This window comes from Cetorhinus maximus, chromosome 19 (genome assembly GCF_964194155.1).
Source record: "Cetorhinus maximus chromosome 19, sCetMax3.hap1.1, whole genome shotgun sequence".
Taxonomy (NCBI): domain Eukaryota; kingdom Metazoa; phylum Chordata; class Chondrichthyes; order Lamniformes; family Cetorhinidae; genus Cetorhinus; species Cetorhinus maximus.
Window position 1 is genome coordinate 59,279,920 of NC_135897.1, and position 16,382 is coordinate 59,296,301.

General features: G+C 42.2%; 1 protein-coding gene across 5 annotated transcripts in view; it reads right to left on the reverse strand.

The window, feature by feature from the left end:
• The window catches only part of LOC144693823 (polyamine-transporting ATPase 13A3-like), a 176,470-nt gene that overhangs the window by 61,424 nt on the left and 98,664 nt on the right, over positions 1-16,382 (reverse strand). For all 5 annotated transcript variants that reach the window (XM_078563888.1, XM_078563886.1, XM_078563890.1 and 2 more), the window contains 5 exons: positions 15,986-16,155; positions 11,770-11,898; positions 11,599-11,678; positions 8,815-8,857; positions 8,621-8,730 (listed from right to left, as the gene is read on the reverse strand). In XM_078563888.1, coding sequence (XP_078420014.1) covers positions 8,621-8,730; positions 8,815-8,857; positions 11,599-11,678; positions 11,770-11,898; positions 15,986-16,155 — 532 coding nt within the window. The remainder of the gene's footprint in view (positions 1-8,620; positions 8,731-8,814; positions 8,858-11,598; positions 11,679-11,769; positions 11,899-15,985; positions 16,156-16,382) is intronic.

The window sequence follows — 16,382 nt, forward strand, 5'->3', positions numbered from 1 at the left end:
GGTTACATTAATTGGTTCATTAATGGCCTTAACAGGCCTTTGACAGTTCGGCGGGCACGCAGCCACCTCCAGCACGCGCTTGCCAAACGAAAGATCGGAATGATGTGAAGTGACGTCGGGGCGCACGTCCAACATCACCCCGTGAAATTTTACGCGTCAGCGTGCGGGGCCCGCCCCCACACGCCAACAGGAAAATTCTCCCCAATATTATTTCGAAGAAAGAGTATGGGAGTTATCCCTGGAGTCCTGACCAATATTTAAACCTTAATCAAAATCACAATAACAGATTATCTGCTCGTTATCACAATGCTGGTTGCGGAATTCTGTATGTAAATTGGTACAACACGACAACAGTTCCAAAGTATATCATGTTTTGGCACTTCCTTTGGTCATGAAGGGTGCTATATAAGTGCAGTCTTTCATTTTATCATGAAGCTTGTGCCAATTAAGCTGCCAGAAGAACAGCTGGAAACTCTGGAAAGCCAGATTCCACCTCTGTTCCTTCCTGGGAGTGCAGCCAGCATCCAAGCAGAAATAGAGCCAAGCAATTCACCTCATCGTAGCACCAGTGTGGAGATATTACACCAGGCCAAGCAAGCGCTTCACAGCCAGTTGAGCGTTCAAATCCAATTTTAGAAAAGGGGGAAACATGGAGGTGGTGCAAGATGCCAGTATCGAGAGAGAGAGAGAGATTGACAGAAAGTGCCTAGGGTGTACTCAGTCAGTGGAGTCAGACATAACAACAACTTGTGTTTATATAACACCTTTAACATAGTAAATTATCTCAAAGTGCTTAAGGGCTGTAGGTTTGAAGGGGCCCCTGCTGCTGGGGCATCAAAAAGGGCATGAGGACTCTGGACTCCAGCAAGAGCCATATGGAGATCTTTGCAGGTCTGGCCTCTGAATCCTGCTCAGCAATTGCACCTTAATAGGTGATGCTCCAGTTGAAAGAACCAATCCAGAATTTGACTGTGTGACCTCTGTTCGAGCAACAAAGGCGTGGAAGGAAAAGGAAAAGGTACTGGCATGAGACAGTAAACGGTAACCCAAAAGGAATCAGAATAGGATGAACCACCTTTTTTTATATATATTCTTTTCACGGGATTTGGGCATCACTGGCTAGGCCAGCCATTTGCTGCCCATCCCTAATTGCCCTTGAGAAAGTGGATGTAAACCTCCTTCTTGAACCGCTCCAGTCCATGTGGTGTAGGTATGCTCACAGTGCTGTTAGCAAGGGAGTTCCAGGATTTTGACGCAGCAACAATGAAGGAAGGTTTGTGACTTGGAGGGAACTTACCGGTGATGGTGTTCCCATGCATCTACTGTCCTTGTCCTTCTATGTGGTTGAGGTCATGGGTTTGGAAGGTGCTCTCCTGCCTTGGTGAGTTGCTGAAGTGCATCTTGTACATGTTACATATTGCTGCCACTTCCTGTCAGAGGAGGGGGGAGTGAATGTTTTAGGTGCTGGATGGGGTGCCAATCAAGCAGGCTGCTTTGTTCTGGATATTGTAGAGGTTCTTGATTGATGTTGGAGCTGCTCTCATCCAGGCAAGTGGAGAGTATTCCATCACACTCCTGACTATTTCTGACTTGTGCCATGTTGCTGGTAGACAGGCTTTGGGGAGTCAGGTGGTGAATTACTTGCCACAAAACTCCCAGTCTCAGGCCTGCTCTTCTAGGCACAGTATTTATATGGCTAGTCCAATTCAGTTCTTGGTCAATGGCAACACCCGATATGTTGTTAGTGGGGGATTCAGCAATGGTAATGCCATTGATTGTTAAGGAAAGATGGTTAGGATCTCTCTTGTTGGAGATGGTCATTGCCTGGCACATGTGTGGCACGAATGGTTCTTGCCACTTATCAGTCCAAGCCTGAATATTGCCCAGGTCTTGCTGATTATGGACAGGGAGTGCTTCAGTATCTGAGTCGTCGTGAATGATGCTGAACATTGTGCAATAATCAGCGAATATCCCCACTTCTGACATTATGATGGAAGGAAGGTCATTAACGAAGCAGCTGGAGATAGTTGGGCCTAGGACACTACACTTATGAACTCCTGCAGCAATATCCTGGGACTGAGATGACTGACCTACAACCATCTTCATTTGAGCTAGGTATGATTCCAATCAGCAGAGAATTTTCCCCTCGGTTCCCATTGATTTCAGTTTTGCTAGGGCTCCTTGATGCCATACTCAGTCAAGTACTGCCTTGATGTCAAGGGCAATCACTCTCACCTCACCTCTTGCATTTAGCTCTTTTGTCCATGCTTGAACCAAAGCTGTAATGAGGTAGGGAGCTGGGTGGCCCTGGCTGAACCCAATCTGAGCATCAGTGAACAGGTTATTGCTTTGTAAGAGCAGCTTGATAGCACTGTCAACAATCCCTTCCATCACTTTCCTAATGATCGAGAGTAGACTCCTGGGATGGTAATTTGCTAGGTTGGCCTTGGCCTGCTTTTTGTGTACAGGGCATACATGGGCAATTTTCCACATTGTCAGGTAGATGCCAGTATTTTAGCTGTACAGGAACAGCTTGGCTAGGAGTGCAGCTAATTCTGGAGCACAAGTCTTCAGAGCTACTGCCAGAATGTTGTCAGGGTCCATAGTCTTTGCAGATCTAGTGTCTTCAGCTTTTCTTTGGATAACATATGCAGTGAATTGAATGGCCTGAAGATTGGCATCTGTGAATGCTGGGGACCTCAGGTGGAGGCAGAGATGGATCATCCACCCGGCACTTCTAGCTGAAATGCTTCAACCTTGGCTTTTGCACTTATTTGCTGGGCTCCCAGGATGGGGTTATTCGTGGAGCCTCCTCCTCCTCCTAATGTTATTTGTTGACTTGGCTGTCACCATTCACAACTGGATGTGGTAGGACTGAAGAGCTTAGAGCTAATCCCTTGGTGTGGGATCGCTTAGCTATCTATTCCATGCTGTCTGACATGAAAGTAATCCTGTGTTGTACCTTCACCAGGTTGACACCTCATCTTTAGATATGTTTGGTGCTGCTCCCGGCATGCTCTCCTGAATTTTTCATTGAAAATCAGGGTTGATCCCCCGGCTTGGTGGTGATGGCACTGTAAGGGATATGCCAGGCCATGAGGTTACAGATTGTGGTTAAATATGATTCTGCTGCTGCTAATGGCCCGAAGCACCTCTTGGATGCCCAATTTTAAGCTGATGGATCTGTTCTAAATTTATCCCATTTAGCATGATGGTGCACACAATTGTCTGAATTTTATGTCCCACGGATAGGCTCGTGCCCAACCCGATCAGGCGCAAAATCGCACAAGACGACACCGGGCAAGTGTCCCACGTCATCGTGCGATATTTCGCTCAGTGGGTGCGTACAAGAGTCGGAAGCGCGCCCGCTGACAATTAGGAGGGTAATTAAGCCCTTTAACGATGCAATTGTCTCTGGTTTTTCGCTGTCTGCCCAACCTTACGGTTGGCAGATGGGTGAATCGGCAAGGCGGCCTTTACGTTTTCATCAAACTTCATCCAAGAGTGGGATGAAATTTCCATCATGAAACAAAATAAAAATGAATATCTGTGGACAGCATTTTTATCAGCTATGTTTTCGGGTGCCTGATTGTGATACATAGACATTTTGTTGCAGCTTTTTAAACCTTTATTTGATGATTTTCAGGTCTGCAGCTTCCCGAGGTAGCTGTCTGCCTTCAGGGAGCTTTCTCGCAACGTTCACCTGTGCCCGCAGAAACGGCATCGCCCGCCCCCACCCTGGAAGCACTGAGCTTTTCAGTGCATATTTCACACTGGCTGGCCGAAATCACGGTCGGGGGGCCAATCACGGTCAGGGGCTTGTTTCCCGACCGCTCCTAGGCCCGCCGATTGTGCACACCTGCCAAAGGTAAAATTCAGGCCAACATAATGGAGGGTATCCTCAATCTGAAGACAGGAATTTGTCTCCACTAGGACTGTACAGTGGTCGCTCCAACCATATTGTCAAGGACAGATGCATCTGCAACAGGTAAATTGTTGAGCATGAGGTCGCTTACCTCCCACAGGTCTAGTCTTGCAGCTATGTCCTTGAGGACTCAGCCAGCTCAGTTAGCAGTGGTACTACCAAGCCACTTTTGGTGATGGACATTGAAGTCCTGCATCTAGAGTGCATTCTGTGTCTTTTCCACGCTCAGTGCATCTTCCAATTGGTGTTCAACATGGAAGAATACTGATTCATCAGCTGGGGAGGTGGGGGTAGGGACATGAGGTAGATGGTAACAGGAGGAGGTTTCTTTGCTCATGTTTGACCTGATGTCATGAGACTTCATTGAATCCAGAGTCAATGTTGAGAACTGAAGGGACAACTCCTGACTGTACCAGTGTGTCGCCATCTCTGGTGGATCTGTCCTGCCAGTGGGACAGGACATACCAAGGAATGGTGATGGTGGTGTCTGGGACATAGTCATACTCACTAAATCATACCTAACAGACAATGTCAAGCTGTTGCTTGGCTTGTCAGTAGCACAGCTCTTCTCATTTTGGCATGAGCCCCCAGATGTTAGTAAGGAGGACTTTGGAGGGTTAAGAGAGCTGGGTGTGCTATTGTCGTTTCCAGTGCCTAGGTTGATGCCAGGTGGTCCGTCGTTTTGACCTAGTAGTGATTTAGCACAACTGAGCGGCTAGCTAGGCCATTTCAGAGGAGATTTAGGAGTCAAACATATTGCTGTGGGCCTGGAGTCTCACACATGGCCAGACCAGGTAAGGTCACAGCTTTCCTTCCCTAAGGGACATTAGTGAACCAGATGGGTTTTATGACAATTGATGATAGTTTCATAGTCATCATTAATGACTAACCAACTAGCTTTTAATTTCAGATTTTTAAAATTAATTAATTGAATTTAAATTTCACCAGCTGCCGTGGTGGGATTTGAACCCATGTCCCCAGAACATTAGCCTGGATTAAAGCAAAATACTGCAGATGCTGGAAATCTGAAATAAAAAAAAATGCTGGAAAAGTTCAGCAAGTCTGGCAGCATCTGTGCAGAGAGAAACAGAGTTAATATTGAGAGTCCATATGACTCTTCAAAACTAAAGAGAATGTAAATGTGACGGATTTTATACTGTTTTAAGATGGGGTGGAGCAGGTGAAGCAAGATAGAAGGTCAGGGATAGTTGGGAACTAAGGAGAGATTGACAAAGGTGCCATGAACACAAGACAAAAGGTGTGTTAATGGTACTGGTAAAGACTAAAGGAGATGCTGATAGTGGCATAAAGGTAAGAGCAGAATGTGTTAATAGCAGAACCCGGGCCAGCACTCTGAACGCAAAAGATAGAAACCAGTGACAATGGTCCTGGGGGCAGATATGTTGGGGGGAAAGAATTGTAAAGAAGAGTAAATAAATATAAACGAATAAATAAAAATTTTTTTAAAAAATACAATTGGATTAAAAAAAAGGGTAAAGATGGAGGAGAGAGCTCATGGTCTGAAGTTGTTGAATTCAACGTTAAGTCCAGAAGGCTGTGAAGTGCTTAATCAGAAGAGATGGTGCTGTCTTCCAACGGTATTGGGATTCACTGGAACATTGCAGCAGGCCTAGAATGGACCTGTGGACATGAGAGCAAGATGATGTGTTAAAATGGCAAGCGACAGGAAGGTCTGGGTCGTGCGTGCAGGCTGAGCGAAGGTGCTCCACAAAGCGGTCACCCAGTCTGGGTTTACTCTCCCAAATGTAGAGGAGACCACATTGGGAGCAGCGAATACAGTAGACCAAATTGAAGGAGGTGCAAGTGAAGCACTGCTTCACCTGAGAGGAGTGTTTGGGGCTTGGACAGTGAGGGGGGAGGAGGTAAAGGGCCAGGTGTTGCACCTTCTGCGATTGCATGGGAAGGTGCCTTGAGAAGGGGATGAGGAGTTGGGGGTGATGGAGGAGTGGACCAGGGTGTCTACAGAATGCTGACGGGGGAGTGAGGGGAAGATGTGTTTGGTGGTGTCATCATGCTGGAGTTGGCAGAAATGGCGGAGGATGATGCAGAAATGCAGAGACTGGTGGGGTGAAAAGTGAGGGCAAGGGGGGCTCTATCATGGTTCTGGGAGGGAGGGGAAAGGCTGAGGGCAGAGTTGTGGGAAATGGGTCAAACACGTTTGAGGGCCATGTCAACCACAGTGGCGGGGTGGGGTGGGGGGAACACTCAGTTAAGGAAAAAGGAAGGCATGTCAGAAACACGATTTTGGAAGGTGGCATCATCGGAACAGATGCGACAGAGGCAGAGGGACTGAGAGAATGGAATGGAGTCCTTACAGGAAGCAGGGTGTGTGGATTTGTATTCGAGGTACCTGTGGGAGTTGATGGGCTTGTAATGAATATTGGTAGACAGTCTATTACTGGAAATGGAGACAGAGAGGTCAAGGAAGGGAAGGGAAGTGTTGAAGATGGACCATGTGAAGGTGAGAGAGGGATGGAAATTGGAAGCAAAATCAATAAATTTTTCCAGGTCCAAGCAAGAGTATGAAGCAGCACTGATGCAGTCATCAATGTACTGAGAAAAGAGTTGTGAGAGGGGGTCTGAGTAGGACTGGAACAAGGAATGTTCCACATACCTCACGAAAAGACAGGCATTACTGGGGCCTATGCAGGTACCCATAACCCACTTTTTATTTGGAGGAAGTGAGACAAGTTAGAGAAATTGTTCAGTGAGAGAACAAGTTCAGCCAGGTGGAGGAGAGTGGTGGTGGATGGGGATTGTTTGGGCCTCTGTTCAAGGAAGAAGTGGAGGACCCTCAGACCATCCTCTTAGGGGATGGAGGTGTAGAGGGATTGGATGTCCATGGTGAAGAGGAGGCAGTTAGGGCCAGGAAACTGTTGATATGATGCAGGGCATGAGAGGAATCGCGAATGTAGATGGGAAGAGGCTGGACAAGTGGAGAGAGAATGGAGTCAAGATAGGAAGAAATGAGTTTTGTGGGGCAGGAACAGGCTGACACGATAGGTCTACCAGGACAGTCCTGTTTGTGGATTTTGAGAAGGAGATAGAAGTGGGCTGTGCAGGTTTGGGAGACTATGAGGTTGGAGGCTGTGGAGGGAAGATCTCCAGAAGAGATGAGGTCAGTGGCAATCCTGGAAACAATTGCTTGATGTTCGGTGGTGAGGTCATGGTCCAGGGGAAGGAAGGAAGAAGTGTCAGCTTCTGCAAGGTAAAGGTCAGTGCGCCAGACAACAAAATACCACCCTTGTCGGCAGGTTTGATAACAAAGTCAGGGTTGGACCTGAGAGACCAGAGCGTGGCAAGTTCAGAAGGAGACAGGTTGGAGTGGGTGAGAGGAGCAGAGAAATTAAGATGGTTGATGTCACAGCGATGGTTCTCAATGAAAAGATCAAAAGCAGGTAAGAGGCCAGAGGGAGGGGTCCAGGTAGAGGGAGAATACTGGAGAGCCAGTGAAAGGATCCATTGATGACACCTTTGTCAATCTCTCCTTAGCTCCCTATTCCTGAACTTCTATCTTGCTCCACCTACCCCACCCTCTCTTAAACAGTATAAAAACCATCAAATTTCTACTTCTCTTTAGTTCTGAAGAAGGGTCATACGAACTTGAAACATTAACTCTGTTTCTGTCTCCACAAATGCTGCCAGACCTGCTGAGTTTTTCCAACATTTTTTATTTTTGTTAGCCTGGATTATTAGTGCAGTGACGTTACCACTTTGTCTCCAACAACCACCTCCACTGCACCCCCCAACCGACAACATCCCAGCTATCTTTTACTTTATTGAGTAAGTGACATTCCAAGTAGACTATGGAAAGTTAAACATAGGTGTACTTAGAATTTGAAAGTAAGTTTGCACAATAGGCTACTAGTTAATTCAAAGTCATGGAGGTTCATGGAAAATTTAGGAGTGAACAAGAAATTGGCTCAAGGGCATAAAGCAGTAACTTCTTGTTAAAGCAGTTATGCAACAGGAGGGAGTATTGAGCAGTTTCTCAGAGATCATTGTTGGGCTGCTACTGTTTTCCATTTGCTGTAACAACTTTGATTCAGAAACTGACTGTAAATTGGTTCAATTTGCAAACTAGAAAAAGTAGCCAAGTCTAAAAAAGCACTTGTAAACAAAATTAATTGGATAAAATGTGTGGGTGAACAAAATGACTAATGAAACTCAATAGGAGCAAATGCACAGTACTGCACATAGGAAGAAAAAAATGTGCAACGTAAGTATTCCATAAATTGTTTCAAAATTGCCACGATGAAGATAAGAGAGATCAAGATGTTTTAGTGGACTCGTTGCTTAACATATCTATGAATCAGCAATCAACAAAGCAAAATAGAATGTTAAACCTTATACACAAAGCAGCAGCGCGGAAGTATATATGCGAAAGGCAAATAGCTTTCTTATCTTCATCGAGACATATGATACCAGCCTTTTGATAAATGAAAAGATACGGATAAAAAGAGAAGCAAGAAATATCTTGAAAAACTATAGATAACAAAGAGGTGTGAAAGCTATTCGGTTTTAGGCATGAGCACAGAACTCTAGGAAATAATTACAACATTCACACGTTTAAAACAAGATTAGGAGATATGTGGCATATACTACCGAAACAAAAGGAGTCATTATTTAATCATAAGATATTCTGAAATTCTTATGGTTAAATAAATAAGTTACCTGATGAGGTTTGGTACACATGCAATATTTGGAGTCTTTGATGTGAATGGCGATGCTACAGAAGCTTCCAATTCAGACAATGAGATGCCACCGTGTGCTCGTTTTAGTGCCTGTAAATCACACATTTATATTTTATACATTGCCCAAACAGGTAGGAATGTTAGCAATCCAAAAATTATAAAAGAAACACTTACACCACAGTCATTGGCACCATCTCCACACATTCCCACGTAATAGCTGTCAGAAGAACAAGGATTCAAGCAAGATGTTAAATGTTACTCTTCAATGGGTAAACTGTATAAACTTTACCTGAAGTGTAGCACTAATAATCCTTAGACAAATACAGTAGAAACTTTTAAGTTGTTGCTAGCTTTTTCTAATTTGGTAATAAGTTTTTGATTGTATTTATATTATTTGTTCAATTAAAAGTAACGATGAAAAGGTTTCTGAAACGGATGATTCTTAAAGGAAGCATTCTGAGTCACATGGTTGTGTTCAAGATCCACTCCACGGCTTGAGCACAAAAATCAAGGATGACACTTCAGTGCAGTACTGAAGGACTGCTCTACTGTCAGAGGTGCCATCTTTTGCATGAAACTTTAAATCAAAGCCTCATCTGCCTGCTTGGATGAATGTAAAAGATCCAATGGCATTATTTTCAAGTAAGAGTAGGGGACTTATCACTGGTATACTGGCCAACATTTATCCCTTAATCAGCATCACAAAATTGGATTATATGGTCATTATCACATTGTTGTTTGTGAGTTTGCCGTTGGCAAACTGGCTTCCTACATTACAACAGGAAACACTCTTCAACAGACTTCATTGGCTATAAAGCGCTTAGTTCATTTGGTGGTCCTGAAAATTGTTATATAAATGCAAGTCTTTGTTTTTGTTCAAGGTAAAAAATATATGACTTTTTTTTGTGTCTGTGCTCATAAAATGAGATTTCAGAGACTTATGAATCAAGTTGTAGCTGAAGTACCTAACTATGTGGTTTATTTATACGATGTCATAATATATTGTAACACATGGGAAGAACATGTAAAGCGATTAGAGCACCTGTTTAAACAATTGCAGTCAGCTGGCTTAGTCATGAATCTGGCCAAAAACGAATTTGCAAAAGCAAGGGTAACTTACCTAGGTCACATCGTAGGAAAAGGGCAAGTGTTGCCAAAAACAGCAAAAGTGAACACTGTAATAGAATTTTCCATTCCTAAAACTAAACAAGAAATCCTGAGATTTTTGGGAATGTGTGGGTTTTATAGGAAGTTTGTGCCTAACTTCAACACAATAGCCGTACCTCTCACCAATTTAAGAAAACAGGCAAAAGTGGTATGGTCAGCAGAATGCCAAGCAGCCTTTGAAAAGCTGAAGGTAATCTTAATAAATGAACCAGTGTTGGCCGCTGCTGACTTTACCAAACCTTTAAAATGGCAGTTGATGCGAGTGACTTGGGGGGTAGGTGCAGTCCTATTACAAGATGATCAATTAGGGATAGAGAAGTCGGTGGGATATTTTTCCAAAAAACTGAATCAATATCAGAAGAAGTACTCGACAGCAGAAAATGAAACTCTGGCATTGTTGTTCTCTCTTCAACACGTTGAAGTTTATGTCTGACACGATAACAAAGAAACACTAATCTACACTGACCATAATCTGCTGGCGTTTGTTGAAAAGTTTAAAAGTCGAAATGCGAGACTGTTCAGATAGAGTCTATTATTTCAACTATCAACATGAAGATTGTTCACATTGCCGGTAAAGATGATGAGATTGCAGATGTATTGTCCTGGGTATAAAATATTAAAATAAGTTAAAGGGGTAAGAAATGCTGAAGATTGTATAAGGGGGAGGAGGGATGAATGAAAGTAAGTCTCGTGCTTCGTTGTCCATGTGTCACATACCTTATGATGAAACGCATTTTTGAAATGGTGTTTCATTTCTTTTAAGGGAGGAGGCATGTAAAGAACATTTCTTTTTATTTTCTGTTAGACTGTGGATTAAAATTACAATGACTGCAGTTTGAAAGATATGCCCACTGGAACAGGATGAGAGATATGCACAATGTTGCAGTCCTGGAACAGAGTGTGCCATGAAAGACAGGATGGTGCTGGAAAGGAATCCTGGACCAAGGGAGCAGCCTGGCAATAACGTTTTAACTGGCTCTTGACCAGGTGACCAGGTTTTGTGTCAGGGCAGTGCAGCAGAATAGCTCCTGGCTTGAAAGGAAAAAGACCTAAAACCTCTGTCTCCTGAGAGTGGAAGATTCCAGTAATTCCACAATAATAGCTAGCTGGCTTTTTCACCTTATATCTCTATAACCTTCTCTCTCTAAAAACCCCTGTCAAGAGGCAAAGGGGAAAATCACTGTTGGAAACATTGAAAGGCAAGTGCTCAACCAGTGAACTATAGACTGAAAGCACTGGAAGACCACCTCGTGTCATCAACAAGAACTGAAAGGAATTTGGAAGACATCGATCAAATTCAATCCATTGAATCCTGTACTCTGGAATTGGTTCTATTGGACTGTTTTATCCCACCCTTAAAATCTATGTTTTTTGTGTGTGTGTATAGGGATTTAAGAAGAGGCAGAGTTTAGGTTATAGAGTTAGAAATTAGCAGTTCATATTTCTTCCTTTTGCCACTGGTTAACGACAGTTTGTTCAATAGACAGTTATTTGCTTAGTAAGTTTACAAACTGGTGCTCATATTCTGTTAACCTAAATTAAACAGGTAGAATTGGGACAATCTGGTGGTTTGGTCAAACTTTTCACATTTTTTGCAGCTCGGGAAACAGTGGGGCTTGATATTATAGTGCACTATTCCCAGTGACTCGTGACAATAACAACAGAATTAAGTTAGCAAAAAAATGTGGCTCTGAAATTTAATACAGATGTATTAAATGTACATTGAATTATTACGTTTCTCCCTCATCTGTCTAATATTTTCCAATTTGAAAATAGTCATTTAGTACTTACTCTACATTTTGAAATGCTTCTACCAGCTGTGTTTTTTGATCAGGAGCCATGCGAGCAAATACCGTGCCATTTAGTACCAACTGAGATGAACAGAAGAACATTTTAGTTGCGTATGGACAGGAATATCTGTCGCCAAAGTTATTCAGAAAACATCTGATGCCAATTACTGACTTTTGAAAGCAGATCCTGAAAATGTTCGGTTATAACAGAGAAGGATTTGCCATCCATTGCAAAGTGGTAGTGGTTCATCTGATGGAGACCATCTCCAGAGCCCTCGTTTTCTACTTTAATATTGATAACCTGGAAAAGGAAAGTAATTCAAAACAAACATCAATTTAACTACCTATTTTTATTTAAAAAAACCTACTGTAACATATTTACTTATTCTATAGTGTTAAAACATTTTTGGCGTGTTAGTCAGGAGGCCATTGAGCCACCATGTCTGAGCTCACACTAGCTCTTTGACTGGAGCCACCTATATTGATTCCACATCACTTCTGCTTCCGCATTTCCTTTCATATTCTTCCTTTTGAAATATTTATCCAATTTTCTTTTAGGTGATGTTATAGCCATTTGTGATAAAAAAAAGCATTCTACTGTCCAAAAACTGCCTAAGTGGTAAGTTTTCTTTAAAAAAAACTTTGCTTTTTATTCTTCTACTCATAATTCTCTGTCCATATCCCATTGTTAGTGATTCATCAACCCCAAAGAAAGAATTACTCTTTTTCTTTTAAAAACTCATCATATTGGAAAACTCCTTAGGTTACCCCTCAACTGTTTCTCATTCTGCCAGAAAGTCTCTCTTAATAACTATTAGTTCTTTTTCCAGTTAGAGCCACCGTGTCTGCATTGGCTCTTTGCCAGAGCAGTCCAAAATTAATCACACTAGCCCACATCTCTCCATTGCCCTGCATTATTTTGTGCTTCAAACTTCATCCAATTTTTCCTTGCAAGATACAAAAGTCATCTCAAGCATCCACTGCCACTATGTATACCATGTTCCCTTTCTGTAAAATATATTTCTCCTTGGTTCTCTTCTCACTCAGTGATACTTTTAAAACAATGACCCCTCATCACTTATTCCTAAAACAAAGAAAATACTCTCTCTTTATTCACAATCAAGGTCATTCATAATTTTAAAAACCTCTATTAAACTATTCATTTAAGAACAAAAGAACATAAAAATAGAAGTAGACCATACAGTCTTTCAATCCTGCTCTGCCATTCAAAATGATCATTGGCCTCAGCTCGACATTCCTGCCCACTCACCATATCCCTCAATTCTCCATAAGACCAAATATTTGTCGATCTCAGCCTTAAATGTAGTCAGCGATGAAGCACCCACAACCTTTTGGGATAGAGAATTCCAAAGATTCACAACCCATGAAGGAATTTCTGCTCATTTCAGTCTTAAATCATCAGCTCCATTTCCTGAGCCTCTGCCCATGTTCTATATTCCCCAGCCAAGGGAAACAACCTTTCAGTGTCTACCCAATCATGCCCATTCAGAATCCTGTAAGTTTCAACGAGATTATCTCTCATTCTTCAAAACTTCAGACGGTATAGGCCCATTTCACTCAGCCTCTCATCATAGGACAACCCTTTGTCCCAGGAACCAACCTAGTGAACCATTGCTGTACTGCCTCCAATGCATGTATATCCTTCCTTAAACATGGAGTCCAAAACTGCACACAGTACCCCAGTTGTGGTCTCACCAAAGCCATAACAATTGTAGCAAGACTTCCTTATTCTAGTACTCCAATTGCCTTGCAATAAAAACCAACACACTATTTGCCTTCCTAATTGTTTACTGTACCTGCATGCTAACTTTGTGTTCCTTGTCTGAGTATACCCAAGTCCTTCTGAACATCCAAATTTACAAGCTTCACAGTTTTTTAAAAAAATATTCTGCTTTTCTGTTCTTACTACCTAAATGAATAGCCTCACACTTGCTCAAATTATACTCCATCTACCAACTTGCTGCCTGTTCACTTAAACTGTCTATATCTCTCTGCAGCATCTTTGCATCTTCCTCACAGCTTACATTCCCACCTAGCTTTGTACCATAAGTAAACTTTGTTATGATCCCTATTGAAACCAATAACTTTTAAAGAGATGAATTTCCCAAACGGCCAATGGAAATAAATCGACGGACAAGATTTCTCTTTTAAGACTTTTACTATAACAAACAAACAAAAATCAACATTGAGCAAACATTAATTACAAGGTAACTAATACATCAAACTAAAGGAAAAGGTACATTCTGCAATAGCTAAATCACTCAACCAAAACATGTCTTACAAACCACTTTTACTTTACATCACGCTTCTAGCAGATACAAAACATTAAAGGAACCAAAGTCACTCCCAGCTCCCTAGCGAAAGGTCACCTCTCCCTGCCACAGCAGGTTGAAATTTTCAGTATCCTTTGGCAATTGTTCCACTCCGCCTGAGATTTCTAGGATACTGTGATTATCACCAGCAAGGTACACCTCGTCGAATTCCCCTCTCCCTCACGTCACAACAGTCCTGACGATCCAGAATTCCTGAGATTTTTGTATCCAATCCCTTTAAACAGTTTAGATGGCTCTGGTAAAACTGTCTTTCCCGTAGAGAGCTTTACTTCTGTAATAAATGGTGGGGAGCAGAACAGGAAAGACTTATTCCTGCAGAATTCCATTTCTTCTCCTGCCTGCATCTCAGCAGCATCTTTCCTTTGCTCTGTGAGATACCGTGAAAGGTGTTAAACCTGTCACTTGATATTTTAATGAGTTTCTATTCGAGTTTCTCTCCTATGGCAACTAGATCAATTGGGCATTTTTTCAAACTGAAGTATTTATCAGGAATACTAATTGTACATTCCTCTCCAGAATTGGCCTTTTAATGGCTTTATCCTTCAGTATTTACACTTTCAGAGTATTATGCATTTGAGCTTTAGAGCTTCTGTTTATTCACATCCTTTGTGCACTTCACACTTACATTTCTCATTTTAAGCCCCAGAAACAAGTTTTAACTTATCTCCTAAGAGACTGACAACTATTATGATTTATGACAGTCTTCTGTCTTGTAGAATGATGGTTTGAGCCATGGTGGTCAACTCTATTAAGTAACACCTGGTGTGGCTCAGAAGCCCACTCTGGCATTGCAGTCTCTGTCACATTTGCTGCAGAAGTATACAGTGGGCTGAGAAGATGCACGATTCTCTGGTCTATGTTTTCGCTAGGCCCTTTTCTCAGGCAGCTGAGCTTTTTTCTTTTCTGCTTGCCTCTTCTAAAGTCATTCCAAAGAATAAACCTCTAGAATTCCCAGCTGTCAGTGACTGTCTCCCAGTTGTCAATGTCCGCCATCTTCATATCTTGCTTATGGTGGAGGTATGGACCCCCAGAAGGTCTAGTGGCCAGCTCACCTTACAGAAGGTCATTGGCTATGCTGCTGAACATGGCCGAGCCAGCGCAGGTGTCATTGGCTTAGCAGAGTGTATGCTGATGGAATTAGCACACCCCAGGACCTCTGAGTTGGTGAGCTTGTCCTACCAAGAGGTGCCAAAGATACATCTGAGACAGCGAATGGTAGAAATTGTTCAGCCTTTTCTCCTGTCAGGCATATACTGTCCAAGTGTCACCACTGTAGAGGAGTGTACTGAGATTACAGGCTTGGTAGACACACAGTTTGGTGTTCTCAGTCAGGTTGCTGTTGTTCCACACTCTTACTCAGCTTGGACATAACTGCTGCAGATTGCGATGCATGCGTTGATTTCAGCATTAGTACTGGTGTTTGGGAAGCCTAGATATGTGAAGCTATCAACAATCTACAGCATCATATTGTGAATGCTGATAGATGGCAGTATGGCAACACCATGGACAATGACATTTGTCTTCCTGATGCTGACAGTCAAACCAAACTCTTTACAGGCATGAGAGAGTCTATTTGCTGTTGAAGGTGTTCCTCAGTATGGAATGTTCATGTGGTATCATCAAAGTAGAGCAACTCACTGATGAGGCCTTGGTGCACCTTTGTCTTGAGTGTCAGGCAAGCATGGCTGAACAGTTTTCCGTCAGCTCTGGTATGTATGTAGACACCCTCTGTAGATGACCTGAAGAGATTTACCCACCTTGAGTTCTACTTTTTTTTTGGAACCAATTCCAATCCTACAGTTAATTCTATAGCTTCCTCCAGTCTACCATATGTGAATAATATTAGCCAAAATTGTCTAATCACAACCATCTTTAGAATTATATTGCTTAAATGTGCAGAAACATGTTGCGAATAAGTAATTACATGGATTTTTCCCCTCCTTTAAATTACTCTATATTTATCATATAATTAAAATCCATACAGACTACTTAATATATTTTGCTCATCAGCTAAGAAACAAACAGGTCTCATACCTCTGCACTAGATATATCAAGATGTCTTGAAGCATTATCAGCATACAGCCAATGTATTTTTGCAGCCTGCCCATCTTTTGGAGGTAGAGCTTCTGCAATAATCACTTTATCCTGAGGCAAAATCATTCCAGAGTCTCTGGCTACAGAAACAGCTGTTAACATATTATCCCCTGGTAGAACACAAAGCATGATTAAGTCATACAAATATACAATAGAATCTTTCCTTTTAAAATCATAGATTAAAATCCACTCCATTTTTCATTTTACTGTTTTCAGATTTAGAAACAAAACCACATTTTGGTTGATATTATGTTATACCTTTGTTGTATTTTACACCCACTTCTGCTTAAAAGTGATGCATCAAATAGGAAAGGACTTAACATTCTCAGTAAGTACC